General features: G+C 33.7%; 1 protein-coding gene across 4 annotated transcripts in view; it reads right to left on the reverse strand.

The window, feature by feature from the left end:
* The window catches only part of KIF2A (kinesin family member 2A), a 79,392-nt gene that overhangs the window by 10,749 nt on the left and 51,012 nt on the right, over nt 1–17,631 (reverse strand). For 2 of the 4 annotated variants that reach the window (XM_044224030.1, XM_044224022.1), the window contains exons 8-19: nt 16,780–16,834; nt 16,230–16,392; nt 12,781–12,871; nt 12,589–12,652; nt 11,679–11,770; nt 11,181–11,323; nt 10,604–10,808; nt 8,937–9,047; nt 7,614–7,681; nt 4,419–4,532; nt 3,388–3,538; nt 658–759 (exon numbers count right to left, since the gene is read on the reverse strand). In XM_044224030.1, coding sequence (XP_044079965.1) covers nt 658–759; nt 3,388–3,538; nt 4,419–4,532; nt 7,614–7,681; nt 8,937–9,047; nt 10,604–10,808; nt 11,181–11,323; nt 11,679–11,770; nt 12,589–12,652; nt 12,781–12,871; nt 16,230–16,392; nt 16,780–16,834 — 1,359 coding nt within the window. The remainder of the gene's footprint in view (nt 1–657; nt 760–3,387; nt 3,539–4,418; nt 4,533–7,613; nt 7,682–8,936; nt 9,048–10,603; nt 10,809–11,180; nt 11,324–11,678; nt 11,771–12,588; nt 12,653–12,780; nt 12,872–16,229; nt 16,393–16,779; nt 16,835–17,631) is intronic. The other 2 variants (XM_044224045.1, XM_044224038.1) reach the window with 1 other exon arrangement.

The following is a 17,631-nucleotide window of genomic DNA, read 5'->3' on the forward strand; positions in this document are numbered from 1 at the left end:
TTTTTCAAAACATATTTATAGTCTCCATAATGATATCTAAAGGTTACCTTCACTTCCTCATAAGTATCATTCTCCAGGGTATTCTCTTGTTATAAAAGGGAGCAGGTGGGGGGAAGAAGGAAATCATAGAGTAAATCACACAGTACTTTTAATAGGCTGAATGGACAATGGGATGAATACGTCAGCAGTTACTGGGACAGGCAGAGATTTAACGATCCTCACACATCTGCCACTGTAGTAACCTTCCCTTTCCTAAAGCACTTTTCCTCCTTTATAAAGAAAGATACTTCCTCAACTGTTATGATAACCCTTAGAAGTTTTTCTTACTTACATCAAATAAACTGTCCTAACATGGAGAAAGAGGTGGTGGAGGGCAGAAGTTCAACCCTTTTCTAAAAATGGACAACTAACTAAAGCAAACAGAGCAGGAGAAGAGTAATAAATAAGCTAGGTCTTTTCACCATGGCACAAAAGAAACACTGTAACCACCATTCATTTTCTGTCCAAAATATCCCATACATACACTCAACACCCTACAAATACACATATACATACACAAAACAGTAAATTTTTAAAATTAGGATAATATTCAAAGCATTATGAAAGTTCTTAATTTCCCTACAGAAATATTTGATGAAAGGTCCTGTCTTATTTTACCTGGAACACTGCTCTGTGATCTTCTACAACTTGTTCTTCCATTTCTACCATTTGTGAGACAGCTTCATGGAAAGTAAACAATTGGGGAGAAACTTCTTCTTCCTTAAGATGAACATAGTTTAAAAAATTAGGACATGAAGTTCACATTTTAAATGTTACATAAAAGTAGTTTTCCCATATCATTTATAAAAATGTCATTTAAAAAATGAGAAGTTTGCAAGATAAAGACTACTAAAATATAAAAGGCAAAGCCACAACTTCTTTTTATGGGTCATAAGTATCTGATGTAACACTCAGTAAGACAGCCCAAATTTAAGCCTATCAGTAAGGGGTAGTTTTCACTTAGCCCAGGTTTTACTGTAGAATTACCCTAAAAAAGCAATCTCTTTTGGAATAATGCAACTTTTCAAAAATATATTTATTATAAGCTAAAATATACTAAAATATTTCCTCAATATTGTTTTATTTTCACTAACATTTGTATGTCTTAATATCTTTTCACCAGAAAAGAGATTTCAAGATAATGTCTTCTATGACTGTGACTATCAAATTAAGTGTTCTGAAGGTCTCAACTCTTCCTAAATCTTAATTTCTGCATTACACCATATGATGTGTTTGTCAGTTTTTATAGAAATCTTAATCGACAACTGACTTTACCTCATCAACAAAAACCCCACAGACATAAATACAACATATATAGTCCTACATCAAGTGAAAATTTCTCTAGCCTTGCTTTCTTTTTTGAGCTTCTTTCCCAACCCCAATGTCTATAATGATTTATTTCCTCAAAATGTGGCTTTAGTGATGAGGTTTACTTAAAATTGTTTTGTAAAATGTGGGTTAAAAAAGGGACTTTTTCAAACAAGATACACAATTCTAAATGTATGTACAAATTTTGGTTATTAAATAGTATAAGAAGACATTTGACTTCAATCAGTATGCTACCGTCTGTAAAAGTTTATATATATATAATCAAGTTGGTCAAAGAACTTTTTATCTTCTCTTTGGGAAACAAATATCTGTTTTTATTAAGACATGCAGGCATACAATATATCATACGATAAACACACTCAACCAACTTTATTCATTATATCCGCCCACCTCCCTGTCAAACCCATAATGCCCTCTTTCTTTTGCATTAAGATACTTTGCAAGTTCCTATCGCTTCCATGCAGTCTACTTAGAATACTTTTTTTGTCTATACAACTACTTCTGGAATGCTAATGCTCTTTATTATCTTCTACTTTGTGTACTTATGTTGGTTTTATCTGTAGGACATGTCTTAGACCCTATCCCGTTTTAATTTACCTTGTTAAGACCTTAATACAACAGTAAGAAAAGGTACACAGGCACCAGTAAACTCAACTAAAAAGCTAAGGCTGAACCACTTCAAGATAGTTCCAGGGGGTAGAAAAATTCAAGGAATGCCACATACTCTCAAATATGGAGAAGACAGCAAGAACTCATGATGTTATAGTTCAAGCCTCTGGATCAGTCCTACCTAACCTCTCCAAATTAAAGTCCTACAAATATTCAACCAGGCAGACAGAAAAATAAAATGGAAAAGATCTGCTACAGAGAGGGCCCACCTTGTTTTCATCTTCCAAATCCTTAAGAGGCACCATACCTAGGTACAGTACATGGTTGTTTCAAGAATGCAAAAAGCAACTATACCTAACTTTTGGAGACAGGAGATAGGAATATCATTTTCAGGCCAGGATCTCATTTTCAGTTTTTTATTTTCCATGGTTCAAAGTTTAGAACTCTTATTTTAAGTGAGGAACCCCAAGTTCCCTCATTTTTTGGAAAAGCAGTTAAAAAGTAGAGATAATTATGGTGTCTACTACATAGAGTTGTGAGCATTACCTCAGATAATAAGTAAAATGCTTAGCTAATATAAGTTATGTAGTAAGCAACTAATATATGCTATCTTTTATCATGAGAAAATACTACTGTAAAATTCTTAAAAGAATATATAAAACTATGTAGGTTATATTTTTAAAAAGGAATTATAAAATCTTTTACATCTCACAGAAAGGAATCCCCTCAATATGTTAAAGTAATCATATGAAAACATGTATTGTTTGTGCTTTTTTTGTTACTTCTTTATACCTCTTTGTCCTTATACAACAGGTACACTATTTTTTTTAAATTTTTTGAGTAACTAGGAATCAAATTGTTAAATTATGAAATGTCACTAGCCATTTCAAACATACAGAGTACTACCATACTTAACAAATGTTAGCATTTTGCCATGTTTGATTTTTGATAGAGTTCATGCATTCTTTTTATATGCATGAGTCCATAGTTAATTGTTTTTAACCTATATGTATGATATGTTGTATACGTAATTCTTAAAGTTGCTTTTTCCCTATATTACTTTTAATACCACCAAAGTTTAATACTGATAGAAAATCTGAGAGGGGGTTAAAAAAAAAAGAAGAAGAAGTTTAGATCAGGGTCAGCAAACATTTTAAAGGGGCAGATAGTACCTATTTTGGGCTTGTGAGTTATACAGTTTTTGTCATTGCTTTTGTCCAAGAAAGCAGCCAGACAAGTTGTAAATGAAGCATGGCCATAATTCAGTAAAACTTTATGCATAAAAACAGATGGCTGGCCCATAGACCGTAGTCGGCTGACCCCTGATGCAGATGGTAGTTTTCAATCATTAAGTTCTGCTACTGATGAAATGAACTAAAATCAGGTCATTGGAACTATACTGTCACTCACGTTTTGTTCACAAAGAAGTTTCAGATCATCTCTCTGAGGGGAACTCCCCACACCCCACTGTGCCTCTAAGTCATCAATTTGATTTGGTGGGTGGTGCATTATTGGACGTACATCACCAGCAGCAGTTGGATCCACAGTCAATTCTTTCACCCTATTAATACATAAGAGGTACCTAAAATTAACAAAGACACATGCAGAGGATCAAGAAACTACCATCCTATTCAATTAACATATTAAGACTGATGATGTCAGCTTTCCAGATCAAGTTTATCTGAAATCTGTGTAAAGACTAAAGGGATATTCGGCTGATGAACTTTCAAAATTTAGTGAGGTAACTTTACAATTATTTCAGAGATAATTATTGTGCATAATGACAATTAGCAAAGTATGTAGACTCAGTATTTCAAAGTAAAAACAAAGTTTTTGCAATTAAATTACATAAACAGAAAAATGCTAACAACAGCACTTAGATCAATAAACAGATTATTGCCAAAATCAGAGAACTTAATATACTTTGTAGATTTTTAATTGTTATAATGCTTTATTAAAATAGCCACATTTGAAATAATCATAATTCTAACGTATAAAGATTAAGTTATAAAGTTCTATCAATTAAAAAATGTTTACCTATTATACTTCAATTTACACAGTGGGAGGGTACATGTTCTAAATCAAAGGATCTTTGTCATTTCCTCGCAGACAAGGAAATTTGTAAGAACATACAGAGTAACGGTAAACTTCTCATTTTAAACAAGACAGTTTACCTTTCAACCATAAATATGCAAAGATGACATCATCCTTAAAATTATGAGGGGCAACAGGAAGCCTGAATTCTAAATCAACATTTTAAAGCAAATAAATTAGTAAAGTACACAAAAATGAAGATCATGCAGTACAATCATCACCTGCCAAATGAAATGAAAATGAAAAATAAAATGGCTCAGAACTGAAGTATAAATGAAATATTCATATGTAACACAATTCAAAAGAAACTATGAAAATAAACATCTTATGCATAGAAGGAAGTAGACCTGGTAATCGAAGGAGAAAAGTCGTCATACTCATAAGAAGGAGAGAGATCAGGGCGACTGCCACTACCCTGTGAGAAGGGAATGTCTGATGGACTAATTCCAAACTCCTTTACTCTGCAGCACCAAAACAGCAACAAATTAAGAGAAAATGCTCTTGTAAAGACAGCAATGCACATTTCAAGTTTTTATTTTGTATTCAGCTTAATTTGTTTAAAAAAAGATATTAACATTGTTGCAACTTACTGTATATAGAGTACTTTAAAAATGATTTTTAAAAGTTTCCGAATTTTTCTGTTCTATTGATACCTTTTTGTCCGTAGTCCTTCCTTTCTGGTATACCTTCCCCTTTCCTCATGATCCCTCCTAAAAGTTTAACCAGACCATCACCTAAATTTTAAATGCCCCTTCTTTAACTACATGACTATTAATCAAATTTCCTTGTATAGTCAATACTGCAAATATTTTATTAGCATCAATGACCCCTCAATATTCTTGCAGACTTTTAAAAGAGAACACAATAGTATTAAGTCCTTACGGCATCCACTGTTTGTAATGAATTAACTTCTCTCCTATGTGTCTAGAATGGTTCCATCCTTGGTACAAAATGAGAAAGCAGTTCCTCAAATAATTTTCTGTGTTTGGTTCAGATGAAGAACCCCGGTTAAGGAAAGCCTCTTTAGCAATGGAATTTAAATTGCTTTTGGTAATATCTCCGATATTTATATATAACCAAATTATGGCTTTTCTGACACCTCATTGTGATTCCGTACGTTCCTTTTGGAGCCATCCCATTTCATAACAGTAAGCAGTATTTATTATGTATTTCCTACATGTTAGGTATTAGTGTATATTTTAGGCATTATATTATATAAAATCTTAAAACAATCCTGTGATATTATTTTTACCACTTTACAGATGAGGAATCGGTTCAGAGCAATAAAGTATCTTACCCAAGTTCATTCAATGAGAATAAGTGAGGTTCAAACCTAGCTATGAGTACAAACACTATGTTATTAAACATCCAATATACTAAGCATGTTTTTCTCATTACTTCTTTTAGATTTAATATGAACGAAATTACTATTTTGTTGGGTCACAGATAGTCATACAGATCAAACTAATAATTTCATGTAGATGAAACTAATTTATTTCTTCTACTTACAGTCCTTCTTTGACCTATTGGTAATGTCTGCTGTCACAGGTTCAATACTGGATTCAGTTACACTTCATCCTTTATAGTCACTTTGGAAAGCTTATTTACCATACAGACTGACAAAATCTAAATTTCTAACAATGACATGATTCTTTTTATTCCCAACTCCATTTAGGATTCTATCAGAATCTTCTAATTTAGATAAGCAATCCATCCCTAATAGGCTAATATTTTCCTCTATTCCAAGGGCTTCTGTCTAACTCAAATGCTAAACGCTACATGCAGGAATTATATTCCTCAGATGAGCTATCAGGGAAGGTTGAAAATCTTTATTTCTAGAAGTTTGCAAAGAAAAGACAGAATTATTTGTCCCAGGCGGTTCATCACATTGCAGATAAATTACTTGATAATAAATTAAAACATTTACTCGGACCTAAATGAACTAGAGGAATAGCCAGATAGAGTATGTTCGCATTAGGTAGATTCTTTTGCAGTTAGAAGTCTGAAGACATGGAAGGGTTTTGTTTTAATTCTATAACATGGCAATATTCTGCTATACTAGGCTGTTGCTCCTCTGTCCCATGTACAATTGGAAGTAAGAGAAGCACTTTAATGATAAAAACCCCACATACCAAAAATGTTCATTATAAAAATGAATTAAAAGTACCATAAATGTTTGCAGCTCAGAGCCCAAAATACTAAGTTTAAAAAGGATTAAATTTAGAAATAAAGTTCCATTATATTTATAAAGAAGTTATTTTAATGTCTTTTTGCAAAATGCCAAAGGCTTATACTTTCCAATAGTTTTTACTATCATTAAAAAAATCTCTTCAGTTGAAACAAAATCAAGTCACAACAGAAAAAAAGAGTATGACCCCACTTATGGAAAGTTCAAATACAGCTACCTATGTTGTTCAGGGATACATTCATAGGTGGCAAAACTGTTTTTAAAAAGAGAGAAAAAGAAAACCAAGAAAATTATGCCACAGAAGTCAAGATAACATCTACCTTGGGGTAGAGATTAATGGATTTGGACATGTTATTCTGGATTTGTCATCAGGAGGGGATATATGGGGAGCTTTCTAGAGAGGCGTTCTATTTCCCAATCTGATGACAGAATTTATACTATATAAATATTTATTAGATTGTTCACTTAATGTTTTCAGTACTTCTCTGTATACATATGTATTCCATTTTAAGAAAAAAGATTAAAAATAAAATTTCCAGAGCAATTAAAACAGGACAAATACTGTATTCAGTAAAATTAAGGGAATGTCCACAGTAGAAATGGAATACAAAGAGAACTTTGATAGCTAACAATGAGAATCACAAATGCAGTATGTGATAAGAGAAATTTAAAATTACAAAGTCATTATTTCAAAACGAGCAACAGGAATGATTTTTGGAAAAAATATAAATCTGTCTATCACAATCTGAAGTTCCAAAGGCACTTCATGACTCTAAGGAATAAATTATTTTAAGTCTATAATATTTTTTGTCCTTTATTTATAATAACATCACTATCCATTAAATTATCTAACACTAGCGACAATGAGTAGTAAAATGTAACTCATACAGAAAAACAGAAAAAAAAAGTGCTATCAGTACTTATTCAAACCCTAGATTTCCCACATATGGCATTTAGTATTATCAGAAATAATTTTTAGCATATAGATAAAACAATTTAAGAAATACAGATTGGTCCCCTTATACTCATTTAGACTTTCCTATTAAGAAAAATTTACATGATTTAAATGTAGTAAAAAAATATGAAATATAACTTGGTGAAACAGAAAAATGTAATCATGTTCTAGGATAGAAAGACCAATTCTACTAAAGATCTAAATCTCTTTCCAAATTACACAACACATTTCCATTTATTTTCAGAACTTGACCAAATGACTCTACATACCATCTTAATAACATGCAAAACATTTTTTAAATTAGGAAAAAATAATAAAAGTTACCCTATCAGATATTAAGTCAAAGTAACCACTGCTCTACTCCCCTCAAATTTCAAACTGAATAACTATTTTGCATACCTATTTGCATATCTTAATGTATTAAGAGTATTTTCACAGGATGCCATTCCTGGAGAGATTGTGGCAATCTGAAGGAGAAGATGCAAAGGTAAAGAAAATGTTATAAATGATGAAGACAGTCTTAACAACATATTGATCACTAAGATCTAATCTTAAAATGGCTATTTAAAATAAATATTTGAGGTATCTAAACTCCAAGATAATTTGCAATATTACACCCACAATCAGATAATAATTGTAAGCCACATAAAATATAAACAACTCTCTGAAAGCATCAGAAAATGATTTAAATCAGACAGAAAATGGAGGTCAACACCCAGGAGGGAAGAGCACTGAGAGTTTCCACAACCCCCTCCCCACCCAATACAATAATTTTTTTAAAGGCAAGCGCCACTGCTGTCACACAGGGCAACTGAAACTTCACTAGAAAACAGGAATTTCACTGGTTAAACTAAAAGACAGAATTTGAAGGTAGCAACTAAAGCAGCTAAAAAGTGAGGTTTGTGCCAGAAGAGAGATAATCATGTAGGGAGGTAATCCTGACAACCAAAAATTGTACATATAAACCACCCGAATCTCTTGCTGACACCTGAACCAGGCATACATAAGGCTTACTCCAAGTAACAGCTGAGTCTAAAAGAACAGTTTTCAATTTTATCTGCTGCCCAAAGCAGGGAAGACAAGAGTTTGAAATAAGTTAAGTGCACTTCTTGCTAAAACAACAACAATTAATAATCTTTAGAACATAAGAGAATTCAGAGTGTCTAAGTATTTATTCATAATAAAAATTATATAAACAAAAAAATTATATAAACCAATTTTACTAGACATACAAAGAAAAAGAAAAGCGTGCACTATACTCAATGAGAATAAAAATCAATGAAGACCAACCTCAAGAATACTCAGATGTTAGAAATAGTAGAATGCATTATAAATGCAATATAATCCTCTCTTACCAGGCTGGAAGGGACCATATCTTTTTTTTTTTTAAAGATTTTATTTATTTATTTGAGAGAGAGAGAGAGTGTGAGAGAGAGCATGAGCAAGGAGAAGGTCAGAGAGCGAATCAGACTCCCCATGGAGCTGGGAGCCTGATGTGGGACTCGATCCCGGGACTCCAGGATCACGCCCTGAGCCGAAGGCAGTCGTCCAACCAACTGAGCCACCCAGGCGTCCCTGGAAGGGACCATATCTTAAGTACCATTGTATCTCTCACAATAGAAGGATTTAAATGACTGTTATTAATGTGCATTATAATCTTTCCATAGATATTGAGTTATTCATTATTCAGGGTTAAAACAAAACAAACAAATATAAACTTACCATGCAGGTACGAGAATTTTCACCTATGAATGAATCTCTTAACACCTGAGTGAGCTTACTTGCTCTGAAAGGAGTATGAGGTTTATTTCTACCTAAGGCTCTGATGCACTCCTGAAAATTAAGAAAGCACGTTTCACAGATTAGGCTCCTTATAACAAGTAATCTTATCTAACATATTTATTTTTTTTAATTTTTTTTTAAGATTTTATTTATTTATTTGAGAGAGAGACAGTGAGAGAGAGCATGAGCGAGGAGAAGGTCAGAGAGCGAAGCAGACTCCCCATGGAGCTGCGAGCCTGATGTGGGACTCGATCCCGGGACTCCGGGATCATGACCTGAGCCGAAGGCAGTCGTCCAACCAACTGAGCCACCCAGGCGTCCCCTAACATATTTAAAAGACTTTTTATTATAACCCTAACATTTAAGATCTGATCGGCTCTGGAAATCCTACTAACAGGTTTAGAGCACAGTAAAGATGGTTACATAAAGCTAATACAAGAAAATGAAATTAAAAACAGCAAACAACAACAAAGTACTTATTAAAGATTCTTCTAGGACTCTAACTAGAATTTAGAAGTAACTGGGTGCCTGGATGGCTCAGTGGGTTAAGCCACTGCCTTCGGCTCAGGTCATGATCTCAGAGTCCTGGGATTGAGTCCCGCATCGAGCTCTCTGCTCAGCAGGGAGCCTGCTTCCCTCTCTCTCTCTCTCCCTCTCTCTCTCTCTGCCTGCCTCTCCATCTACTTGTGATCTCTGTCAAATAAATAAATAAAATCTTTAAAAAAAAAAAAAAAGAAGTAACAGATAGAAGGATAAAAAGCTAAACTTTGAAACTGGAATGACAAAAGAAAAAACAACAGAATGTTTTCTTGTAACCTTGCCAATCCTTCCTTTCCTTTTTTTTTTTTTTAAAAGATTTTATTTATTTATTTGACAGACAGAGATCACAAATAGGCAAAGAGGCAGGCAGAGAGGAAGCAGGCTCCCTGCTGAGCAGAAAGCCCAGTGTGGGGGCTCAATCCCAGGACCCTGGGATCATGACCTGAGCTGAAGGCAGCGGCTTTAACCCACTGAGCCACCCAGGTGCCCTCTTTTTCTTTTTTTTTTAACATTTTTTAAAAGATTTTTTTTTCCGCCAAAAGATTTTATTTATTTATTTAACAGAGCGAGAGAGGGAACACAAGCATGGGGGGAATGAGAGGGAGAAGTAGGTTTCCCGCTGAGCAGGGAGCCAAATGCAGGGCTTGATCCCAGGACCCCGGGATCATGACCTGAGCTGAAGGCAGATGCTTAACCAAATGAGCCACCCAGGCGCCCCTGATTCTTCTTTTTCTATTCAAGAAAGGGATAGAATATTGTCCTCCTAACTTTCTGAAAGCCATTCCACATTTTTCTAAGACAGTATTTCTTAGCTGAGTTTTGGGATTCCTTATCTTCCCTATGATAATTATAACTAGTTAAAGCCCTGTAGAATCTTAGATCTTTTTTTCACTCTAAAAAAAATGAGGATGTGTAAAGAAAATTCCTGGGTATATTATAAATCAGTAATTGTAAACATAAACCTCTCTTCCTTACTAAATGCTACATTTGCTATGATTTGTAGCTACTCTAAACAAAATTAATGTCAAAAGCAAAAGATCTTTCACAATTAAATACATGTTATTTACCTTGAGTGCTAAAAGGCTTTTATTAATTTCAGCACCTTCAAGCCTGGTTTGCCTGTCTGCACTGGAAGTATCAGCTCCTCGTTCATTTCCAGCCAAATCAATGAGAGAAAATTTGCCGTGTAGTTTTCCTTTCCTTCTAAGAATAATCTGAAACACTGCATGGCTCCGAGATGAATGTGCATTTGCAGATGTTTGACCGGATGTTCTACAACAATGTGATTAAGGTTATTTTAGATACCAAAAATACGTCAGTTTTTTATATTGTAAACCACGGTATTCCATCAAAGAAACCTTCAAAAAACTATTCAGTTTTCATCATTTAAATACAAAAGAGACAATCTGACTTAAAACACTTCAACATACCAGATTCATACACTTTAATCTGGCACACTTTGAGTATATTTGTAGTATGATTATCAATATAGTAGATATCACTCAGTAACATAATGGCAGGAGTTTTTATGAACAAATTTGTACTATGAAAATGCATTAAGTAATACCTCTGTTTTGTTTAAATACCCAAATTATCTAAAACTGATTAAGAAATTAAGTTTCTCTTACTTAAAATGAAATTTACCTGCAACTGTTGCCTATGTCAATGAGTTTCAGTACATCTTCAACACATTTGACCTCCCGTTCCTGTAATCCCACCACTTGAACCTGTTGTTTTCCATCTTCTAGTACTCTTAATTTTGTTTTCCTATTTAGCAAGTCAAACACCTATTTAAAAAAAAAAAAAAATTGGAAAACCAGCTTTAAAGAAAAAGACTCCGTTCTATAAAAATGAATCAGAGTCCAAAAATTATTTCAGAAAATTAGAATAACTTGAATAATAATGCTCAATACTGAAGCTGAGACTTTCAAAGGGAATTTCCTAAAATCTCAACAAAATGCTAACATAATAGTCTAACACATATAAAAATATGTGGTGGAAATGGTTGCACATGTAGTTAATGCCAGTGAACGTATACACAAAAAAATGGGTTAAGTTTTAAATTTCATGTTATAAATATATTAAACCACAATTTAACATCCTCCCAAAAAAAACAGTTTGTTTTTTTAAGTTTCCACTTACCTTTCCACTATAAATTTCAAAAAAGGTTGCATATACTTGAAGTTCTAACTTCTTATAGTTTGGCTTCTTTAACATTAAAAAGACATCCCGAGCTGTCAAGAATTCCATGTGGAGAAAATGTGTTAAGATGTTACAAATACTATCTTTTTTTTTTTTTTTTAAGATTTTATTCATTTTATTTGAGAGAGAGAGAGGGAGCAAGAGAGAGAACATGAACAGGGGACAAGGGCAGAAGGGATGGCAGAAGCAAATGCCCTGCTGAGCAGGGAGCCTGATACAGGGCTCAATCCCAGCACTCTGGGATCACAACATGAGCAAATGCTTCACTGACCGAGCCACCCAGGCACCCTACAAATACTATCTTTAAAAAGTGATTCAAATTTTCTCTATTTAGAGGAATCAATTAATCTTTACCTAGAATGACAGTATCAATTAAAAAAATGACTAAAAAAATGACTAAAGTGAACAATAATTTTATAAATAAATAGTAATAGTTTTTTAACACTTAAATATAGATGTCACTCTCATATTCAATAGAAGAATGCTATTTATTCATATAAATAACATAAAATTATAGGTGGTCATAGCAAGGTTATTCCCGTAACCATACCAGACAGAAGCTTTTCATACATTACCTATTTGACAACAAATACTATTAAGTTTCAACAAATACTAAGCTCCAATAATATGTCAGCTTAAAATAATACAAATAAAATCAAGATTCCTGTTCCAAAAGCTAATTCTCACAATTCTTTTCAAGCAGTCTGACAACCTAAAACTGACATAATATACACCAAGTTTAACTTTATGGTTATCCTGAAAGTCCTGAACGATATTTCCAAGTTTTATTTCAAAGCCACCTAAGCAATATTAAAAAATATTACAAATGATATGCAAAAAAGACAGTTACCTGCTAATGCATAAATTCCTTTAGAACAATCTTGATTCTTTCCTGAAAAGTCACCTCCCATAGTCTACATGTTAAAAAACAAATAATAATAGACATTATTGAGGAATAAATCTTAAGAATTTAGATCTTAGAATTAAGCCATAAGGAAAATAAACAAGCTGCATAGGACGATGTAATTAATGAATTACTCACATGAGTTTTTCCACTTCCAGTCTGCCCATAAGCAAAGCACGTAGCCATCCCCCTTTCAAATATAGTTTCCACTAGTGGTCTAGCTGTAAACCTTCAAAATAAAATGCACTAGTCAGAATGTGCCATCAATATTTAAATTAAGTAAATAAAATACTAAGTCTTATTAATAACAAAAGTCATACCAATTTTTTTTAAGATTTTATTTATTTGACACAGAAACAGAGAGTACAAGTAGGCAGAGTAGCAGGCAGAGGGAAAAGGGAGAAGCAGGCTCTCTGCCAAGCAAGGAGACCCATGCAGGGCTCAATCCCAGGAACCTGGGATCATGAACTGAGCTGAAGGCAGCTGCTTAACCAACTGAGCCAGCTAGGCGCTCCCATACCAATATTTTTAATAAATCAGTGGGCTCAACTGTCAAACTACAGTCTGTAGTCTGACAGTTGAGCCCACTGATTTGTTACAGTTTTTAAATAACCTTATCCTAAAATTGCTTACAGCTCTTTAAAGCATAATTTCAAGTAATTCCATAATAAACGATGGTCACAATGGGCCCCCCCCAAAAAAGAGATAAAGAAAAAGACAGTAACTGAGCTAAGACATGTGTATATAAAAGACAATATTAAAGTTTTAAAAATAACAACAAAAAAATGTAATACTAGGCAAGACAAGTAAGGTTTCTACAGTGAAAACCAACAAAACATACAAAAACCCACACCACCAGGATTAAAAGTTTTAACAGAAATCAAATCAAAAGAGTGATAATCTCGAGAGAAAAAAAAACAAACTATAAAAACATTATCTTAAGGCCATCTACCCAAGTAGAAAAGTGACAGGATTTCCTTGAATGTAGCTAAGTAAATATAAATTATACATATAATGGGGCGCCTGGGTGGCTCAGTGGGTTAAAGCCTCTGCCTTCCGCTCAGGTCATGATTCCAGGGTCCTGGGATCGAGAGCCCTGCATCGGGCTCTCTGCTCAGCAGGGAGCCTGCTTCCTCCTCTCTCTCTGCCTGCCTCTCTGCCTACTTGTGATCTCTGTCTGTCAAATAAATAAATAAAATCTTTAAAAAAAAATTATACATGTAAGACACTGGAGTTGATAGTCACAGTTCAGGAGAAGGATGCAAAAATATGGTTTCGCATTATTTTTCAAACCTGTTATTGTAATCACAGCTAGAGTTAAAATTATAGAAATACTTCATTGAGCAGAGCTCTAGAAAGTGATGGGAAACAAATCTTTTTTCATATTGGCTTCAAAATAATGTATGTGGGGCACCTGGGTGGCTCAGTGGGTTAAGCCTCTGCCTTCTGCTCAGGTCATGATCTCGGGGTCCTGGGATCGAGCCCCACATCGGGCTCTCTGCTACGTAGGGAGCCTGCTTCCCCCCGTCTCTCTGCCTGCCTACTTGTGCGCTCTGTGTCAAATAAAAATAAAAAATCTTTAAAAAAAAAATGTATGTGGAACACTTTATACAGTGCTGCTGATTTTTTTTTTTTTTTTTTTTAAGGAACAACTGAAAAAGGTACAGAACAGAAGGAGCAGGAAACAGTTGTCAAATAGAAGTAGTAAATGAGGGTGTGTGGGTGGCTCAGTTGGTTGGGCAACTGCCTTCGGCTCAGGTCATGATCCTAGAGTCCCAGGATCGAGTCCCACATCAGGCTCCCAGCTCCACAGGGAGTATGCTTCTCCCTCTGACCTTCTCCCCTCTCATGCTCTTTCTCACACTCTCTCTCTCAAATAAATAAATAAAATCTTTTAAAAAAAAAATTGTAGTGAATGAGTCTACAGAGTGATTAGACAAAAAAAGGCCTAACTTGCATACCTTCAAAGGTAAATAAAGGGGATAGCATCAATACTGGTAAAATTAAGAAGCATATATATATATAAGGTAAAACTGAATGTTTACTAAATCTAGCATATTCAGAGAAACATACCTTATAATTAATTATAAAGTCAAACAGACATATTTTATGAAGCAGGAGAGGAAGAAGAAAAGGAAGCAGCGGGGAAAGAGGACTCTCTTCTCTGGTAAAAATACACAATTTATATTAATAGTTCCCTTTTTTATTTTTTATTTTTATTTATTTTTTTTTTTAAAGATTTTATTTATTTATTTGAGAGAGAGAGACAGTGAGAGAGAGCATGAGCGAGGAGAAGGTCAGAGAGCGAAGCAGACTCCCCATGGAGCTGGGAGCCCGATGTGGGACTCGATCCCGGGACTCCAGGATCACGCCCTGAGCTGAAGGCAGTCGTCCAACCAACTGAGCCACCCAGGCGTCCCTTAATAGTTCCCTTTTAAAACAAATTCTTCATAATACCATTTAGCATTCACATATTCTTTAACTTTCCCCTCCTTTTTTATAACTGAACTCCCAGTTTACTGGCTTAAGCCCAATGGAGTTGATCTAAAAAATATCTCATTAATAAGACTTCAATTCTCAGGACTCTTATTAATTTTCTGTTTTCCAGCCATATTTATAAAATGAAAAGTCAATGAAAAAGCATTCAAGTAATTGCCAAGACAGTTCTATATAGACTGAAATAGCACTGCTGTTAAAACTGACCTGTTATAATTAGAAGGCAATGTTTACAAACTATGTATGAATATCTACATTTAGCATACAACTCTGGGGTATCAATGTGTTAAACTTATAATTTTGAGTTGTTTATAAGTTGAATATTTCATGTATTACAACTATTCCAATGCTTAAAGATGATAAAAATTAGGGGCGCCTGAGTGGCTCAGTGGGTTAAAGCCTCTGCCTTTGGCTCTGGTCATGATCCCAGAGTCCTGGGATCGAGCCCCACATTGGGCTCTCTGCTCAGCAGGGAGCCTGCTTCCTCCTCTCTCTCTCTGCCTGCCTCTCTGCCTACTTGTGATCTCTGTCTGTCAAATAAATAAATAAAATCTTTATAAGATGACTTTCTTTAAAAAAAAAAAAAAAAGATGATAAAAATTAGGCAAATGCTAGGTTTACAGAACTTTTTTTTTCTTTTTGCCTTAAATGGTGGTAACATGTAAAATAAAGATTTAGAAAACTTAAGGAGTGATATATAACAAATATTCCAAATTCCTTTACTAATACAGAGACTAAAAAGCAAAAAGTAAAAGTCCCCTCTAATCACATCACATTGCTAGAACTACAGAAAACGCCTACATTTTCCAGAAATTTCCTATCCATATATAAATATATATCTAATGTATGGGATATATAATATACAGTGCATGAGATACATATTAGTAATAAAAACTATGATTTGAGGGGAGAATTAAAGGGAACAAGTAGTAATACTGATTATTGTGTTTATGACATAACTTTTGTTTAAACTCAGAATAAAAGAGCATATTGTACTTTTGGAGAGATATGCCAAGATCCACACAAGGTTCAGGGCAGTGATAAATACACAGTGTAAGAACAAAATTGTTATTTAAAACAAGTTTACCTACCTGTAAACCATTTCATTAGGAGCTGAGTCATCAAAGGCATAATCAAAACGAAATGTTTGGTTTTCTAGGTACCTTGTTAAATCTACTTTTTGTTTTGGTTCATGTACCATCACAACATCTTTACTAGGGATTGTGATTACATCAAGATCTTTCATTTGAGTTTCTAAAAGAATAAATGAAAATCAATGCCCAGTAATTTTCATAGCATTTGGATGTAATAAATAATTTTTTGAAAGTGATAAAAATTTTAATAGAAGTATTAATTTCTATAAATATAAATATCTCATAAATATGCCATTCAAGAAGACATATTTGAACAACCAAGTAAAAAAATTATCAAAATTTCTATAAAGCAAGAATCAGAAATGACAATGATTCATAGAGCAGTAACAAATCAGCAGATCTAACAAAGAAATCTGCGTAATGATTATGTAACAAATAAAATGACTTATATTTAACTCTTCCAAACCAATTTAATTTCTGCTATCATTAAAATAAATACAAACTGGACAAAATCAAACTCTTATTAAGAGTTCAAAAAGCATTATACCTTTTTTATTGAGTGGTCGTTTTCTTACACAAACGCATATTCTGTGTTCATCAATCTAGAAATAAAGTATTTTATTTCAATATTTATTGTGTTATATGAAAGCTGAAAAGCCAATTATGCAATATTTCCTACAGAGATTTTAGAAATTTATGCATATCATAAATAGGATAAATAAGCTTAAAAATCAAATTAGTATGTATGAATTTTAATAGTTCAAAGACAATGATTTCTAAAATTCTAAGCATAACTGAAAATTACTCATTTTATTATTTGGTAAATAATTAGGAAATAACTTTGTAGAGAGCACTACTGTTCCTATTAGCAGCATAAGGTTCACATTAAGAAGCTGCCTTACTTCCATATATACTGCACATAACATAAGCAAAATTTCCTACCAAGTGGTATACTGTGAGGTTGATTAAAGGGAAAGATATTGACAAAGATAACTAATAGCAAGAAATGCGATTCTCAGATTATTAGTGAGCAAAATAACTCCCAACAATTTTATAATAGCCAATTCTTACACATAAATATTTTTCATAAAATTTATTCTCTCAATACTTCCCTTTTAATAACAAATATATAACACAGGGATTGGCAAAGTATGATCTGCAGACCTAATCCAGCCCACTACCGCTTTTATGAAGTTTTACTGAGAAAGCTGTACTCATTTGTTCACATACCGTCTATGGCTGCTTTGATAGAACAAAGGCAAAACTGAGTAGTTGTGTTAAAGACCATATGGCTCACGAAGCCAAAAATATTTACTGTCAGGGCCTTTTAAGAAAAAGTTTGCCAATTACTGTCCTAAAGTATGAATTCAGATGTAGTACATTAAACACAGGTAGGGTA

Source organism: Neovison vison, chromosome 1, assembly GCF_020171115.1.
Source record: "Neovison vison isolate M4711 chromosome 1, ASM_NN_V1, whole genome shotgun sequence".
In the NCBI taxonomy this organism is placed as follows: Eukaryota; Metazoa; Chordata; class Mammalia; order Carnivora; family Mustelidae; genus Neogale; species Neogale vison.